Raw genomic sequence first — 17,982 nt, forward strand, 5'->3', positions numbered from 1 at the left:
ATACAACAAGGTAGATTATGTTTAATGTATTAAATAAGCAAGTCTGCTTCTCCACAGATTATATTCAGAAGATTAAAAAAAAAAAAAAAAAATGCAAACCGAGTTCTTTCTTGTATTTTATATTGCGACATGAACTCAGATTCCATTCACCGATCAAACTTTTTTTTAGCGTCTGTCTCGGATTAATCCACTAGATGGCAGTAATGGCTCAGATTGTGGTTCAGAGAAGGACGCTCCACAATGGATGCTGTTGTGAAAGTAAGCAACGAGATAGAAAACGTTTTAAAATGAAAGAAATAATGAATATTGTGTGTTTTGATATTGAAAAAGCTTATGATTCAATGTGTAGAGAAGGGCTGCTAATTAAATGGACTAAAATGGGAATTAGAGGTTTTGTTTTATAACTGGGAGATTTTCTGTCAGAAAGAAGATTTAAAGTTAAAGGATTAGCTAGTTCACTTAAAAAAAAAAAAAAAAAAAAAAAAAAACCTTTTGCTGATAATTTACTCACCCCCATGTCATCCAAGATGTTCATGTCTTTCTTTATTCAGTCGAAAAGTAATTAAGGTTTTTGATGAAAACATTCCAGGATTTTTTCCATATGGACTTCAATGGGAACCAAACGGTTCAAGGTCCAAATGAGAGTTTCAGTACAGCTTCAAAGGGCTTTAAACAACGCCAGACTATGAATAAGTGTTTTATCTAGCGTAACGATCGGTCATTCAAAAAATAAAAAATAAAGTTAAAGTTTTATATGCACAAATGCTCGCCTTCCTCTGTTCTGTGATGAGCATTCGTGACTCTCCTGTTCAAACTCGTTCATCAAAATGAACAAATCTTTTTTCGAGTCATGAATAAAGGGTCATAAAGGATAAGACCCTTATTCATCGTCTGGTGTCATTTAAAGCCCTTTGAAGCTGCACTTAAACTCTCATTTTTTTTCTCTCAAATTTTACTTTTAATTAGTGTATGACTGCTATTTGAATGGCACTAGAGTGGGCTTATGATGTTGGACCTCACTGGCAGTTCTTGGGAGTTTACAATCATTGGGAACAAATAGAACTGACACTTTAACATAAATACTGATCAGGTTATACAATTTACGACAGGTGGGAATAATAATTTGATTTGTGTGGTATATATATATATATATATATATATATATATATATATATATATATATATATATATATATATATATATATATATATATATAAGGTAAGCATACAAAATAGCCAAAGGAACATTAAAAATGAAAGGGCCAAATATAAACATGTCACTTAGTAGAGCAGAAGGAAAACATTTTATTTTAGAATTGTGCAATAAGAAATGTCAGCTCGTGTCATTCATGTCAGCATTATAACAAACATAAAGAGAGGCAATATAATTTACAACTTAAGTAGAATAGAACAAATTATTTTCACACATTTAAAACAAACACGAATGAAAAGTGTTAAAAAACTACAGACATGGAGTCGGGCGGTTGTTAAGAGGTTTAGCCTAGGGTTAATTAATTATCAGTAGGCCTATCTAACCTGACGAAAATGTCGGCTACATTATTATACTGCATCTGCAGAAGCATTGTGAATTTTTGTAAAGATATGTTTACAGCCATTAACTTTTAAATGCATCATTATCATCATTACATTCAAATTGCAAACACATGAGGAGAGTGAATCCGCATGCAAGACCCACGAGTCCACGACGGGCAACGACGAGCTACAAGATTCATGGAGTCTAATGACTGTAAAATCCATTGAGCATGCATTGACCCAACAGGAGATGCCCATTTTCACTTTTTAACACGAAACTAATGATAATTTCACTTCGTTTAATTCGTATCAGCTTAATCTAAAGTTCTGCGGCGTGTCGGACTCGGTAATGCTCGTATGTTGTGACGTAATGTAGGAACTATGTATTGGTTTTTTGTCTGCAGTCGGCACGAACGGAAGCAGTGGACGGATGGAAGTGTAAACTGCTTCCTGTGGAATGTTTATGTGAAAAAAGTGATATTTTGGCATACAATCTTAAGTGTTTTTTTATTTCTTTTAGATTTTGTTGAGTTATGGACATCCTCAAAGCAGAGATCGCGAGAAAAAGAAAGCTTATAGAGGACAAAGATCTCGTAGACGTGAGTGTCGACTGTTCTAGAACGATTTATAGTTCGACCCTTTAACGTTACCCCGTTGTGTTTTTTACAGATGTGTTTTAATGTTTATGCTGTTGTGTGGACATATGTGGCTTTTTGTAAGGATGTATTGCTGTTTCTCCAGGACTCAAAGAAATACTTCAAAAGGGCTGATCTCGCGCGAAAAGAAGAGGAAGAATATTATAGGAGATGTGGATACAAGGTACAAACTTCAACTGTGAATAGACAACTTAACCATGGTTTATTGTAGTAAAAGTGTATTAACCATGTTTTTTTTCCCCGGATTGTATAACCACAGCCAGGTAACTACAAATAATATTTTCATGCTTAAACTACGGTTAGTGTCCTAAACCCTGATTTGTGGTTACCATGAATTATCTATTGTAAACATGTTTTATTGGTTCTATTTGTTATACAAATTGTTAATTTTCATTGCATCACGAGTCATGCATTCAATTACTTCCATATTATTCAGGTGTTTAACAGCTGGTCGAACATTACAGAGCCCGGCTCCTTTGCAAAAATATAAATATACAATGTCCCTTTGGAGCTCCGTAGTAAACACATTTGACCACAATATATTTGTAATGTAATCCGTCCTGATAATATATCTTACAGACTTTCTGTCTTTTAGCTGCCATGGACCCCAAATATGATGATCATCCTAACATTTAAAAGACAGCTATAAGTAAATAATAATTAAAAAAAAAAACAGCTTTCATCTATAAAGACCCAATTTATACAGGGAAAAATGTATACTATAAATATGTAAAATATTGATGTGTTTTACTCAGTATAGTTATGTACTGTTGTATGTATTATTTAAATCAACTTTATCCATTACTTTAATATAAAATACTTTTATTTATTTAGTTTAATATGCCTACTTTTTATATTTTTACTGTTTTAGCAGACCCTAATTTTAAAGTGTTATTTTAGTTGGATTGTTTTGTTTAATTGATCAATTTCTTTTTATTTTTAGAATGATAACTTTCATGTTAATTTTTAGTTATGTGTTTTTGTAATTTTACTAGTTTATTTAGGATTATTCTTTTCAGTTTTAGTTTATATTTATTTCCAATAATTAATTTAATTGCTTTAACTTATTTTAGTATATTGCCAAGGCAAACACTTCTCATTTTTGTTTAGATTGTTTTTCAACTAATATTTATATTTGATTGTATTTAAGCTTCATTTCAGTTAACAAAATGTTTTAGTAGTTAAATAAAAAAATAACCCTGCGACAAAGAGGGGTTGCTCACTTGCCTGTCAGCCATCCACTGTAGATTTAAAACAAATGAACTGTCCCATTTAAAACACATCTTCCCATATTTGTGGATTCGCTCTTTCGCTCTAGTTTTCTCCTTCAGCAGCAGTGTCCTTTGTCAGCTGTGTATCTTCTCATGTTGTCTTTCCTGCTGTTTGTGTGTGTGTTCTGTGAGTTTAGGTTTCTAATGAGCAGCCTGTGAGACAGGTAGGGCTCAGGCAGACAGAATGCATGCTGCCAGAGAGACGTTTGACCGGGTTTCGGTTTCGGCATGACTGAAGAACATTTGTGTTTAATCGCCTTTGCTCCCAGTGTTGCACAAAGCTGAAGGCAGCACTATCCGAATTTTTAGCCCAGCCTGCTTAATGACCACAGCAAAATCATGTGACAGAGGTGCCTACCCCGGAGCAAATCACAAGTTGCTTAAATTCTAGATGCCTCGCCTGCTCTTTCATTTGTGCAATGCTCTTTTTGTTTTGTTTGGACTTCCCTATTCGGTTTTGATTTAGCAGTGCACTGCATGCATGGTGTGTTAAATTCAAATCAGTGTCAAGAAATACAGCTTCAGTGACAGATTCCTTGCTGTTCACCCATTGCATCTTGGGAGAATTATGTGCGATCATACTTCTACAAGATTAGAAGAAGATTTAATCAAATTTTAAATATACATTGCTGCATGATTATAAGGAGAAGTATCTGTTTTTGGCCTTTTTACTGGAAAATCTGGCCAGGATAGTTTTTCCTTTTTGTTGTTTATTAATTATTATTTTGCAAGTTGCCCTTCTCAATCTCACATTTATATGCTTTGCAGTGGAATCACCCTGATGTAACCGTAATTACATGGAAAAAAGAGACCATTTTCTTGTCTCTCTCCCTCTCTCTTTTTATGTATATATACGTTGTATTTTTTTTCAAGCTGGACAAGACTGAGGATGAGGCGCCTCCATCTACATCAGCCAATCCTGTGTTAGAACTAGAGCTCACGGAGGAGAAACTGCCAATGACGCTTTCTCGACAGGAGGTGGGTCAGGCAATCAGAGCTTATTGAATGTTACTCCTATACTGTGCTTGTTTTCTTGAATGAATTATCAATCTTCTGGCTGCGTGTAGGCGGTCAGACGTCTGAGGGAACGAGGCGAGCCGATCCGTCTGTTTGGCGAATCCGATTATGATGCTTTCCAGAGACTCCGCAAAATTGAAATTCTAGCACCAGAAGTTAACAAGGTAAGACCCAACTTTCCTCTCGCCATCTTGACACTCTTGTCGTGTGTAGTGTTTGTTTACCAGACAACCACATTGAATTTTCCTGCAATAATAAAAAAAATATAAATTGCTTTGCCAGTGCTTTCAAGTATTTAGTATTCTATATTAATGACTCGCACTGAGTACTCATTGACATAACCTTGTCTGTGTGTTTAGGGTTTGAGGAATGATCTGAAGGCTGCCATGGATAAGATCGATCAGCAGTATCTGAATGAAATTGTGGGTGGAGCAGAAGGTTCAGTTTTACTGGACACACAACACGACCTCAAAGTGCATGAAGAAAATACCACCATTGAGGAGTTGGAGGTAAACCCACACACGCATAGAATCCACAATGCTAACTTCAGCTCATTTTTTTTTATGATCCATATAGCAGGTCAATTCTAGAATCTGTAGAAAGATGTCTGATTAGGAGTATTTTAACATGTTCCCGCTAGGTGGCACTATAGTCTTGCATCTAAAATCGAATGTTCTCCATAACAACAAAAAACAAGTAGAGTTCCCAATAATACTCCTCGAAAGAAATTAAAATCCATCAGTATTTCTTCAGATGTCCAAACTTTTGTGCCTTTTGTGCCAAACTTTTAAGCTCAATTAAGAATTTATAATCTCTAAAATATTTTTTTATTTATAAAAATATAAGCTTGAGACCTTTTTATTGATGTATGGTTTGTCAAGTTAAATATTATTTTACTTTATAACTAACAGCATATGTGCTGTTAAATTATTGAAATGTTGACCTAAAGTATCAGAGTAAACTTTTAGGTCAAAGAGGTTTGGCTGACAACATTTTTTGGGAAACCCTGAACTAATCTCTTTACAATTATATGATAACTGCCTGTCTGTATACTAATTCTTTTATGATTTCAGTAATTGTATAATATAAGATTTGGCTCATGTCTGATGCTACATTCATGTCTAATAACCTGAATAAAACAGGATCTGGGAGCATCTCTTGGCACTGGTAATGATGTTCGAGACATGGACGTCATAAATAAAGTACTGAGGGTATGTATTTTTTTTAATTTACTGTGGTTTTACATTTTTTGGGGGGCGAGTGTTTAAATCTTGAATTGATTTTTATAGAAATGCATTCATCCAATATTGTAATTTATTATTTAAATTAAGGATATCAGTTGACACAAATTTGTGTCAAACATTAAAAATGTTTAGCCCTCAAACCGCATTCACTTTATAGCCCTTAATCCTGTAACTGTGGACAAATGTGGGCACAGGGGACTCAGGGGTGATCCTAATTTTTATTTATTATAAATGTTATATCACTATCTTCGATGAAGTTTTGTCTATCCATTTATGGTGTTTTTTTTATTTTTGAATTTATTTACTTCAAAAAGTACCATATTTTCTATGTAAATTAATTACTATGCTGTTTTATTTTTATTTATTTTTTTTAACTACATTAAAATATCATTCCAATAAGTTCTTAGAGCTAAAACCTAAAGATAAAGTGACTTTGCTGTCACCTGGTGTCTTATTTTGGCTTATTTTAGAATGCTTTAAATTAGTTTTTCCCATTCATTTCTATGGGTGCCTATTTTTGACCCAAATACAAGATTAAGGAGTTTTTTTCACCCACTTAACATTGTAGAATTGATAAAAAAAGAAAAAAGTGTGTGTTCAGGTGGCAAACTTAGGAAAAGTAGCCAAGTCTTGTACCGTTCAGATCAAGAGAAGTATTTTTTTTAAAAATAAATCAAAACTATTTTGCCCACATTTGTCCAGAATACTGTTTTAGGGTTAACCTGAATTTAAGGGTGAACTTTTCAGCACCCTGCTCACACACTAACTCCATGCGCTTGACTGAATGATGTGTTGATGTGTATGTTTGTACCTGCGTCCAATCACGTGTATGACATTCTCCTGGAATCAGTTTGTCTGCTTATTCTGTGGTAATCACACTTCAAGACATCCTAAGTGTAATTTTCTTCCTAAATGAACAGGATATTGTACATATTACGGAGAATTTGGAGAATACGAAAAATCATACTTTTACTTATTAACAATCTGCTTTCTAACTGTTGTTCGTTTGCAAGTCAGACATAATATTATCCTTTATTCATACTGCCACATTGGATTTTACATTATCCAAAATTGTTTATGATTGAGCCAGTGAATGTCATTTCTGGTGTATTGTTTTTCAAATAATACAGGTTATATAATATATTTTTGAAAAAAGGTTGTTTCAAAATTAACGGCTAACCTACCCATTCCTTTGCATTGCTTAAAGACATTGATGCATTTTCCTTCATCGCCAACTACTGGCCTGGCATGCAGAATTCTGTGTTTTTAGTTAGTTGCACGGATCCGTGTGAACAGGGATCATTTTGACGTCTGTATGCAGAACTTTTCAAATGCTCAAAGTAAAAACATTCCTGTTTTTAGTACATTGTTATCCTGTATACACCCTAAATTATTTACAAGTGATTGTTGATTAATTGTTAGCATCCCCAATTTTTTTAAATAATGATTTAATAATGATCTGATGCTTAATTTAAGCTTATAATCATTTTATTTTGTGTGCCTGAATATGCATATATTTTTGTGTAGTTCTTGCTGGGCGTGTGGGCTAAAGATCTAAACAGCCGAGAGGACCATGTGAAGCGGAGTGTCCAGGGCAAGCTCGCCAGTGCCACCCAAAAACAGACCGAATCTTATCTGGAACCTCTTTTCAGAAAACTTCGCAAGAAGGTACGCTGTTCTACATGCAATGTATTGTTAGATATAGATTCACTAGCCTTTTGTTTATCTCATTGTGTCTTCTATATGTAGAATTTACCAGGAGACATTAAGGAGTCCATTACAGACATCATAAAGTTTATGCTGGAGAGGGAATATGTTAAGGTTTGTCTTAATGATTACAATACTTCGAACTTCATTTCTTAATTAGTATATTTATGAAGAAACCCGACTAACACACTGTGTACATGCAGGCAAATGATGCTTATCTGCAGATGGCTATAGGAAACGCTCCGTGGCCCATCGGTGTGACCATGGTGGGCATCCACGCTCGTACTGGACGTGAGAAGATCTTCTCCAAACACGTCGCTCATGTGCTCAATGACGAGACTCAAAGGAAATACATTCAGGTCTGAAATGACAGGATGAATAGAAGTGTTGTAATGAATAGTAGTTGTGGTGTTTATCAGGTCATTGATCGTCTTTTTTTCTTCTTCTTTTCAGGGGCTGAAAAGATTAATGACAATTTGCCAGAAACATTTCCCAACAGATCCCTCAAAGTGTGTGGAGTACAACGCTCTGTGACGTACACTTCACATCATTCATAGTCATGTTGTCTCTTGCTCCCTCGTGTTGTAAATAACTTATTGATTGTAAATATACCCCAGTCTTGAGAACATGTGGTTTTCAATCCTGGGACCCACCGGTTTGCACGTTTGTGTGCGTCTCCCTTATGTAACACGCCTGATTCAGATTATTAGGGGAGAGTTCCATGAGTGTTTCTGAGTGTCAGATAAGAGAGACAAATGTGCAGAGTGGTGGGAACGCAGGAGCAGGATTGAAAACATTACAGTGTGCTTCGTCTTTAAGAAAAAAATAAAATCTGATGTTACTGAAGTGATTATTTTCATTTATTGATTCTTGATGTATTTATACATTACTGTCATAGTGGGGTGAACAGAGCTGTTCTTTGATAAAATCAGTCCTTTTAAGGATGAATATCAAGACGAGTTGCAATCTGATGTCATTTTCCGAGCTCCTGAGATGAGTTCAAGGAAGTGCTGTGTCACAGGAAGAGTGAGTGACTTCCTCACACTGGGAACAAATCAGATTTAAAACATGAGTAAGCCAAATTTGCATCATTTTGATTCTTGGATTTCCTGCTGACTTCCTTTCATTTTAAGATTTGGGAAGTCTGATTCATTTGAGCTATTTGGTTGACACATTCAATTTAAAGATTTAAAGAACCATTCAATTTTAATCAATTTAAAGAAGCCATTCTCAATGTTCTCTGTGCTGCAGGTTTTCCTAAACTGAGTTTTGTGAGGGAAATGTAGTGGCTTTGTAGGAATGAAAAGCTATTTTTTCCCCCCAGGTTGTTTAATGTATGTTTGAGCATTCCAGTTTGAAGCTATCCCCCTAAAAGAGTTCACTCCAGGAAAACACCCTGTTAAAACAATTTGTTGTCAAACTTTTAATTTATTATGGGCATGACTCGCACTAGTTTTACTGGTGAAAGGACTTCTCTCTTTACTAGTCTTATACATTTGACTTGCAGTCTTCTGGGCTGTATTTCTCAAAAGCATCGTAAGCAAGGTGATCGTAGAATCGCAATCGCAAGTGGTCATCCTTAGATGAGAAGATGTTGTCTACTGCAGCTTGTAAATCGCGGCAGTGGCTCATGTAGGTTGTCTACAAACCAGAAGGTTGGTGGTTCAATCCCCGGTTCCACCTGACCGAGTGTCGAGGTGTCCATGAGCAAGACACCTAACCCCAGCTGCTCCCGATAAGCTGGATGGCGCCTTGCATGGCTGAATGTGAGGCAAAATGTAAAGCGCTTTGGTGGCCATTGGGTCTTTGAAAGCGCAATATAAATGCAGTCCATTTACCATTTTAAATGAATGGCTTCTTGCTGAAGGTTGGATGAAGGAAAAGATTCTGAATAAACGCCGCCTGAAAGAGCAGATCTCTCTCAGGTCGGTTGAGAAAACCAGACTCCAGCTCCCATCACCCCTTGCTGCAGTTTTCATGGTGATGAAAGAGTTGCTATCATAAACACACCAACCCCAAACTCCCAGGTCACACAATATACGTCCTTTCACACAGCATTCCAACACGCGCGCTGTTCTCACGGCTTGTGGGAGAAACACACACATACACACACTTTCATCACTTGAGAGAATAACGGCTTCCAGCTGCTTGGAAAGCTGTAACAGAATAGCTGCTCTGCTCCAGACCCTGCAGGGCTCATACCGAAACATTATTCTGGAAGAATGGACTTTATTAGCATGGGATAGGGAATGTGTGGGTATTTATGCGTCACATGAAATATCAGTGACTACATATGGGGGAAAATAAAGACGTAGATGCCGTAAAGTTAAAGCCGCACTTCTGTCTTTTAGTGAAAAAGTGTTAAGGCCCATATATTTGGTTGCTAGTGTCTTCAACAAGACAATAAACAGTTTAACACTGAATAACTTGCATTTTAAATGACTTCGTCCAAACGAAGTCAACACCTGTTCAATCGTCCGCGTCTCTGAGTATCAACAGAGCATTTTAAAACAATCGTTTCAGTTAGTCGATGATTCAGTCTCATTTGCTGAATTCGCACACTAATATACTCATACTACTTTTACCATATCTTTCAAAAAGGCAGACCTCGCATGCGGTTGCAATTTCAGCAATTGTGTTGTTCCTGAAATAATAGTTCACAAAATGATTGACTGAATGCTACTTCCTTTGAATAAGTACTTAGTTAAAAAGTATGTTCCAAGTTCCATATAGTATGAGTGTGCGCAATTTGAATGAATTCCAGGAATACTACATCCGACATGTTATCATTGTCATGTGACATCCCAACATCACCCAGAGGGCAACAGTGTTGGCACAGATTCGGGCCACATCTGATGCAGATGGAATCCACACGTATGGTGTTGCTGTCTGGGCAGTTGAGTGTTCATCAAAAGCGCACTTTGAAGTCTTGGCGGAAGTAGTTGGTCATCATTTTCACCTACTGTTTTATAAATACTATTTTTCAGGATCTACTATTTAGCAGGATAATATGCATATTTGCATGCAGCCAGTGATTTTGAACAAATCAGTTAAGTCAACAACAAATCCATGTTTTTAAACAGCCTCAGTCTCAGTCAGATACTCGCCACCTCCAGCATTATGATACAACTTGCAGAGAATAACTGAAAACCCAGAATGATTTACGAATACAAATCTAATTTACATGGAAGAGACATGTTGTTTTACCATATTGTGCTTGTTTGGACAAGGTTTGGGTCCCCCTGGACTCAGTTAACCTAGGGTTAAGGTCACAATGTTAATTGTTCATGAATTATTAGTGGAGAATGAACCTTTCAAGCTCAGATCATTCAATACTTCATCTTACCACCCCCTTTGGACTGACAGCAGTAGTGCTTTCCACACACTCTCGTGTTTATTTTGGCCTAAAGTCACTTGTGAGCCTGCCAAACTCAAACAATTCTCCAAAATAACTCGAAAAGCCTTGACCCTCCATACTAGGGGTCACGGTGATGCCCTATGAAGTCAAGCTTTCATGTTCACTGAACACAACATTCCTCAGTGTTCCTCAAGCCCTTCACACACAGCAGGGGAATGTCATGGATTCAGTGGTGAAAATATTTCATTCAACAAAGCATCCACTGAGCTTCACAGGAAATGGAAGATCTCCATAAACACAGTGTCTCTTGTTGTTCACATTCCAGCTGCAGTGGGTACAATAGACTGGGCTGCCCCAAAACGCATATTTCGAGCATCACATTGGGTTTTCAGCACAATAACAGCAGTCAATTCTCCAATGTTTGGTTTTCCAGTGTTATGTTCCTGTTGCCGGGGGAGATCCCAAGCCATTGTCTGAGGCACAAACATCCTCACACACTTCCTGTGAAAAATGTGTGAGTCATATTGACGTAGTATGTAAGATGGTAGTAGGGATCAGAACCCTAGCAGGCATTGCATAACTAAAGTGTCCTGTCTGACACAGGAAGGTGATAATAGGGACTTATGGGAATAAAGAAAGTCATCATTTACTCACCCTCATGATATTCCAAACATGATTCTCTATTTTCTGTGGAACATAAATGGAGCACTATATTTGTATATATTAAAGCAGGGGTGCCCAACCCTACTCCTACCGATTGACTGTCCTGCAGTTTATCACTACCCCTAATCAAACACACCTGAAGCAACCAATTAAGGTCTTCAGGATCACTTGATTAGAGTTGGAGATGAACTGTGGAGGTCAGTCGATCAACAGAAGCAGGGTTGGCCATTTTGCAAGATGTAAACAACACTGGTCCAGAAGCACTTCCTGTTTCAGTTTTTTAACACTACATAAAAGCTGGGATAAAATACAACCAACAGAACATATAAAACTGAATCAAAAAGTTAAATAAACATCTTAAAGATGTTTTCTTTACATGTGAAATAAAGAAAACAGTTACAAACTGAAACAGGACCAGTGTTAAAGTCCTTACCAGTGTTGTTATTGTTAACTAAACACTTTAGTTTATGGTCCAATTGTAAGTATTAACTAGTTGCTTATTAGCATACATATTACTAAGATATTGGCTGTTTATAAATGCTTATAAAGCACATATTAATGCATTATTCTGTATTCTACATGCCTTAAACCTACCCAATACCTAAACTTAATAACTACCCAGTAATGAGTTTATTGAGGCAAAAAAAACGTTGATTATAGTTAGTTAATAATAAGCATTGGACCCTGATCTAAAGTGTGGCCATTATAATTTAATCCATTTTTTTTTTCATTTGTCACCGTTTTTGTATATTAATGTATATTTTTGATTTGACAATATTGTATGTAAATCAACAATGCTAATATTGAAATCTTTGAGTTTCACATTCCATTCATAAGCAAACAAACACTGAGGACAAAATAATTCATAAGCAATAAACAGAACCTACCTGGCCAGTCCAAAACAGGACATTCAGTAACCTTGAATGCACGTTCAAAGCAGGACAATTTTCTTTCTCTTTTCCTGCATTAAAAGGATTTTGATATTTTCAAGCAGCATTCAGATATGGCAAATCAAATTTCAGTTTCACGTACTTGGTATTTCAATCACCGGGTGTGATTGTCAGCTCCACCAGCGGCTGATCTCATTACAAATGCAGAAACATAATCCAAAAAGGTGACATGCGGGAATTTCAATTACGCCCGGAGGAAGCGGATCATCACCTTCATCCACCTGGAGGGGCAAGTTGCGTTATGAATAACGATAAATATACATTAACCATGCATATCACTCTGTTATCTACATGCAAGACACACTATCTGAATAATAGCAATAAAGTGATTTCACGCTTCAGTTTAGCGAACATTCAGCAATAATTTATTTCAGAATCTCAAGAACCACCAACATTTCTCATCTGGAAAATTCAGTATCAGTTGCCAACAACACGGTTTTTGAAAAATGTTACTATACAAATTCTTAATAGAAAAAAGAATAAATTAACTGTGGAATTTGGTTATATTTAACCTGCCCAACAATTCCACTTTTATTTTTTTCTACAACACCATTTTTATTGTGTCCGGTTATATCTGAAAATGAACTCATAAAACATGCTCTATTGTCAAGATGAAGTGGTAAGACAGTTTAGTAACTAAAGTCCTTCATTTTGCACAACTGGTATTAAAACTATGGACAACAGTTAGGAAAAGTCTACAGCCGGAAACCAAAGCAGCAACTGGTCTTCCTGTAGCACCTGAACGTGTTGTTGCGATTTCCCAGCTCGAAGACATGGAAATAAAACGAATACCGATTTATAAAAATCAAAAGATTGGTTTTACTTTTTCTTTTAAAAGAACCCAGTTTCCACAGTCCTGCCTAGAAATGTGTTAGTTTTCTTTCTTTTTTTAATATAAAAAGACTTATGTTTTTTGTTATCGCGTACAGGTAGACGATAGGAGTCAGCTCACACTGGCCTAAGAGGGTATGAGGTCTGAACGGCCTCTAAACGTAGACGTGGATGAGGTGTTTTACTTTCGATTAGGGCTGTTTTCACACCGGGTTTAAGTTTTAACATCAAGATGCATTACACAGTGTGCTGAGCATGCACGGAAACAATGAACAATCAATGTTAGGGGCAGATAAAAAAAAACATCTTTGAATGGGCATGAATCGGATGACTTTTAGATTTCAGCGCCTGGTGATTTGGACCCTTTTGAATACACATTTGCTTATGTCAACGCACGGCAAAGGGTGTGCTTTTAGCTACCTGTTTCTTAAGGTACTTTGCACGTACGATATTTTCCGTATTTCGCAGAGCGCGTAATAATGTCTTTAGCGTTATGGCTTGATGTTTTTCCTCGATCGGACGATCGAGGCGAGGGGCACACGTGGTTTCGGATCTTGTTGACTGAGTGATGAAAGCATGAAACACCCTGTATTGTTTAAGCTTATGGTTTCTTACCGGTCGCTTGTAAAACTAAGCAGCTGCTTTAATCGTGTCACATTCTGGAATGCTGTTCTCCCGAAAGCCTTCGACAGCTCAGGGCGGAGGTAATGTCATTTCCGTTGAAATATCGAGTCTGTGTGCCACGTCGTGTTGTGCTCATCTGACAGATTTAAAAATGTCAACATAATGTCAAAGTGGTGTTACTGTTAGGTAAAATCCTGAATATTAAAAACAGATACATAAAAACAGAAAACCGATAAGGCCAGGAGTGTTCGGAGAAGGTATTTTCGTGTGTCTCGTTACTTCACTGATGTCACAACACTATACGCGGGGTTAGTGACAGTTCTGCATGCAGTGTGGGCTGTACAGTTCAGGCTCTGAGCACCATGGTGGCGAAGTTGCCTTACTAGCAAAGTGCACCGGTCGCGGCCTGAGTTGCAGTACTTGGTCGTTCAATCCCGAGGGTCATGCTAATGCCTCTAACCTAATGCTTCAGATTTGTTGTACAGCTATGGCTTCTAAAAGTTAGCTAATGTTCTGCAAACATTGAGAATGACAAACCAACATTACGTACAAAGACCACAATTGTTTTCGAATTTCCTTGAAATTAAGTAGTTGTTTGTAATGCTTGAGCGATGTGATATCGGGGCTCGTTTTCCAATCCAGGATGACCGAAGATAGGCTTCTTCCATTTTAAATGCTCTATTGTTATTCACAAAATATCAAAGTCCACAGACAGAGGGAGGGGCTTACGGTGCGCTGCGGTCCAAATGAGATGGGTAATGAAAGGTTTGTGGTCATAAATGGTTTTGTTTTTTTAACAGAACTGAGAACAGAAAGATCTACAAAGATGGTTGACAACAAAGCAATCCATCGGAATGTTTTTGTGCATGTCATGTGCATGAGAGAGAACGACGCCGGCTCTCTGACATTAGTGCAGAGGGACACACACGACAGCAGGGGACGAATGTCTATTCGCGCATGGGTGGGGTTCACTTATAGTACAACGCACATAAGACGTTTCTCTTATGCACATCACTCCAGCGATGGAATAAACAGAGGGTTTGTGCATATGGAGGAACCGGCTGCCAGCTAACTGGGTCAGAGTTCAAAAGTCTGAGTGGGAGGGTCAGACAAGGTCAAGCTCAGTTCATTCAGAGTCTTGTATTCCCATAGTTCATAAACACTTTACCGCCGGGTATACAGAGAGACAGAGATGAAAGAGAGGTTGAGGTGGTACTGGCTCCGGCCATAAGTGTGTTCGGATGAGTTGAGGTCCAGACTGTGGTCAGGCCTGCCTTCTGAACACTCTTTTAAAGAGAGAGGGATGAGGGATGATGGTTTAGACGAGCGTTCCCGGCTTTGCCTTCTCATGCCCGTACCACTGTACGTCCGCTATCTCAGAGCACAGGGGACTGCTCAGGAAACAACTATCGGCGAACGGCGATCTGCAATGACAAGTCAAGGAAAAAGTCAGATATGTCATTTGAACATGCTTTCAACTATCCCTATTCTTTTAAGCATATTTAAATACATTCGGCAGAATTTCCCCCAAAAATCAGCACAGAAAAAGCAACAACCTGGACATGGGCAACAACGGGAATGACTTCTTTATGTTTTTGGCATATGGAACCAAGGAAGAAAAATGAAAATCCCAAATGAGACAAAAATAATAAAATTTGATTTATTACAAGGGGTGTAAGGAGATCTCACGATATTTCTAATTGAGGTGAAAAGCTGTTTCGCGATATCAGTTGGAGATGAGTTTGTGTCCTTTAACTGCTTATGATAATTAGTACACGGAAAGTAGATCTGTGAGAAGTAGAAGTGACATTCATAGGTAGCATTTTCCTCAAGACCCCTGCATTTTTATTGCTTCGTTGTTATTATATTATGTATTTTTAAGTCATATTTTAAGGCTATTGTTCAACAAAGGTCTATTTGTATTACCATATTGTTTTGCATTTTGTGACTTTCAGTCGAATAAAAGACTTTTTCCAGTCATATTTTGTCATTGAAGATATCTTAAAAAATATTGTCTCCCCTATTGTAAAATTGTACAAAATATTGTCTTAAACAAGTGTAGTCACACCCCTATTAATTATATTTTATTTGTAAAACATGTTCAATGTACTGTATTAAATATATCATAAATATTAAATGTAATTTTAGATTTCCTTCTTAATATATTTAATACAATAATATACATATTAAAGAATAAAATAATATGTGTATATATACAATATATATATAATTAAAAATGTAACATATATATGTAATATAATGTGTAATATATATATATATATATATATATATATATAATTTAAATAAATACATAAAGAAACTGATTCATCATTTTATAAAAAATTTTTAAATATTTTTAATTTTGATGCAAAAGTTTGGTCATACTGCCTAAACCTTAAAGTTTTTCCACAGAGTCATTGCCTCCCTAGCAATTTTATTATTAAGTACGCTAAAATAAAATTTGTATTTTGAAATAAATTTAGTTACAATTTGCATTCCAACACAAGAAAACAATGACACAATCAGAGAGGTGAAGGAGTGAAAGAGTGAGATACAGAACATGCTGAGAGAGAGAGAGAGAGAAAGAGAGAGAGAGTGTACCTCTCTATTGGTCAGTGCTTTGGTGAGAGGGAGAACGGTCTTCAGTAGGAGAACTTTCAGTCGTATCACTGGCCCAAGAAAACACACATTCAGGCAGAGGTGGGTTAGTGAGACACAAAGAGAGAGAGAGAGAAAGAGAGAGAGAGAGAGAGAGAGAGAGAGAGAGAGAGAGAGAGAGGGAGTGAGAGAGGGAGAGAGAGGTTAGCGTTTTGTGGGTAGCCGTGATCAGTTAATGTAGATTGAGTTGTGTAATTTTGACACAGGGATAGTTCTGTTACACACTATTAAAGTGAACAACACAGACAAAGCATTGGCACAGTTAGGTGAGCGTCTAAACCAAGACAATATGCTCCATAGCCCAGACTTTGACCAACATCCTCAAAAATGTCTAAATTTAGACCGTTCTTTGTAGTACATACCTACTGACAAAACCAAGCCAATTGTGCAAACTTGGCAAAAACCAAGAACAGCTAAATGAAAATTTCAAGTACATATCAACATTCTTGGTCAAAGTTAAGTGCATGGATATAAACCTTGAGTGATATCACTGACAAATAATACAGGTGATTTTTTTTTTGTGTGCACAAAACTATTATCATTGACTACATACTTCTGGTGACATAGATTTATTATTAAAAGATTTTGATCAGTCAATCCATCTAAGAAACTACAGCACAGTATCTATCTAACAAGCCACTTGAACACTAGAGTGTGTTATATACAGTTTGTGCTATTTACATTGACTAGCTACTATTTACATATACTACATATAAGTAAATAACAATACACCAACATTTATTCTGTGTGCTTAAATACACTGATTCTGTGTCTTACCCGCTCTGCCAATTGAGTATGTGTTGTGGGCTGCAGGGGGGTGTAGCTGCAGGCTCACTACAGGGAGTTCCACTCCTCTGACTGTGTGGAGATGCAGCTGAAACACACACAGACTTCACTATAGACACTAAATGCACACTGTTGAACTCCAGTCACATATGCTTATGCGCGTGGTGAACTTGTCGGAGATAAAGCTGACTGCTTGCTGCCAACACCCTCTTGATCTGCTGGAAAAGGTTTGGAGTATTTCTGCCACCCAGAGAGAGGCGATAATCCCCACTACACAACCACACACTGACCAGACCACCCTGACAGCATACACACACACACACACACACACACGGCTCACAGCTATGCCCTGAAGTTGACACATAAATTAGGTCGGTTACAGTTTATTTTAAGGTGTAATCATTACATATATTTAAGTACTGAGTAATATTAAGCTACTACATGTACTTACTAAAGGGTTAGGGTAGGATTAGGATTTGGTTTAGGGGTGGTTGCATGCAATTATGCATAATTTAGTGTTTTTACTATGGTAAGCACATATACAAGTACACTGTAAAATAAAGTGATACCAAATAGGTCTTTCTTTCTTTCTTTCTTTCTTTCTTTCTTTCTTTCTTTCTTTCTTTCTTTCTTTCTTTCTTTCTTTCTTTCTTTCTTTCTTTCTTTCTTTCTTTCTTTCTTTCTT

The 17,982-nt window shown here is 36.9% G+C and overlaps 2 protein-coding genes across 12 annotated transcripts in view; one reads left to right on the plus strand and one right to left on the minus strand.

The window, feature by feature from the left end:
• Positions 1 to 1,923: 1,923 nt before the first annotated feature.
• prpf18 (PRP18 pre-mRNA processing factor 18 homolog (yeast)) lies at positions 1,924 to 8,273 on the plus strand. Of its 3 annotated transcripts, XR_016169919.1 has the most exons (12): positions 1,924 to 2,131; positions 2,274 to 2,351; positions 3,597 to 3,623; positions 4,333 to 4,437; positions 4,527 to 4,640; positions 4,836 to 4,985; positions 5,619 to 5,687; positions 7,248 to 7,388; positions 7,470 to 7,541; positions 7,631 to 7,786; positions 7,881 to 8,100; positions 8,138 to 8,273. XR_016169919.1 is itself a non-coding variant. In XM_039650547.2 (11 exons), exons 1-11 carry the CDS (start codon positions 2,066 to 2,068, stop codon positions 7,959 to 7,961), a joined length of 1,059 nt encoding a protein of 352 aa, XP_039506481.1. In that variant the 5' UTR covers positions 1,924 to 2,065; the 3' UTR covers positions 7,962 to 8,273. The 3 variants fall into 3 exon arrangements, 2 of the variants coding, with proteins under 2 accessions (XP_039506481.1, XP_039506482.1); XM_039650547.2 differs by having other exon boundaries at positions 7,881 to 8,273; XM_039650548.2 differs by lacking the exon at positions 3,597 to 3,623 and having other exon boundaries at positions 7,881 to 8,273.
• Positions 8,274 to 12,740: 4,467 nt separating this feature from the next.
• frmd4a (FERM domain containing 4A) overlaps positions 12,741 to 17,982 on the minus strand; it is a 157,746-nt gene continuing 152,504 nt past the window's right edge. For 7 of the 9 annotated variants that reach the window (XM_039650517.2, XM_039650518.2, XM_089135498.1 and 4 more), the window contains exons 22-23: positions 17,289 to 17,385; positions 12,741 to 15,277 (exon numbers count right to left, since the gene is read on the minus strand). In XM_039650517.2, coding sequence (XP_039506451.2) covers positions 15,172 to 15,277; positions 17,289 to 17,385 — 203 coding nt within the window. In that variant the 3' untranslated portion in view covers positions 12,741 to 15,171. Of the gene's footprint in view, positions 15,278 to 16,454; positions 16,523 to 17,288; positions 17,386 to 17,982 lie in introns of all 9 variants that reach the window. The other 2 variants (XM_039650514.2, XM_039650513.2) reach the window with 1 other exon arrangement.

This window comes from Pimephales promelas, chromosome 10 (genome assembly GCF_988280905.1).
Source record: "Pimephales promelas chromosome 10, fPimPro1.hap1.1, whole genome shotgun sequence".
Lineage (NCBI taxonomy): Eukaryota > Metazoa > Chordata > Actinopteri > Cypriniformes > Leuciscidae > Pimephales > Pimephales promelas.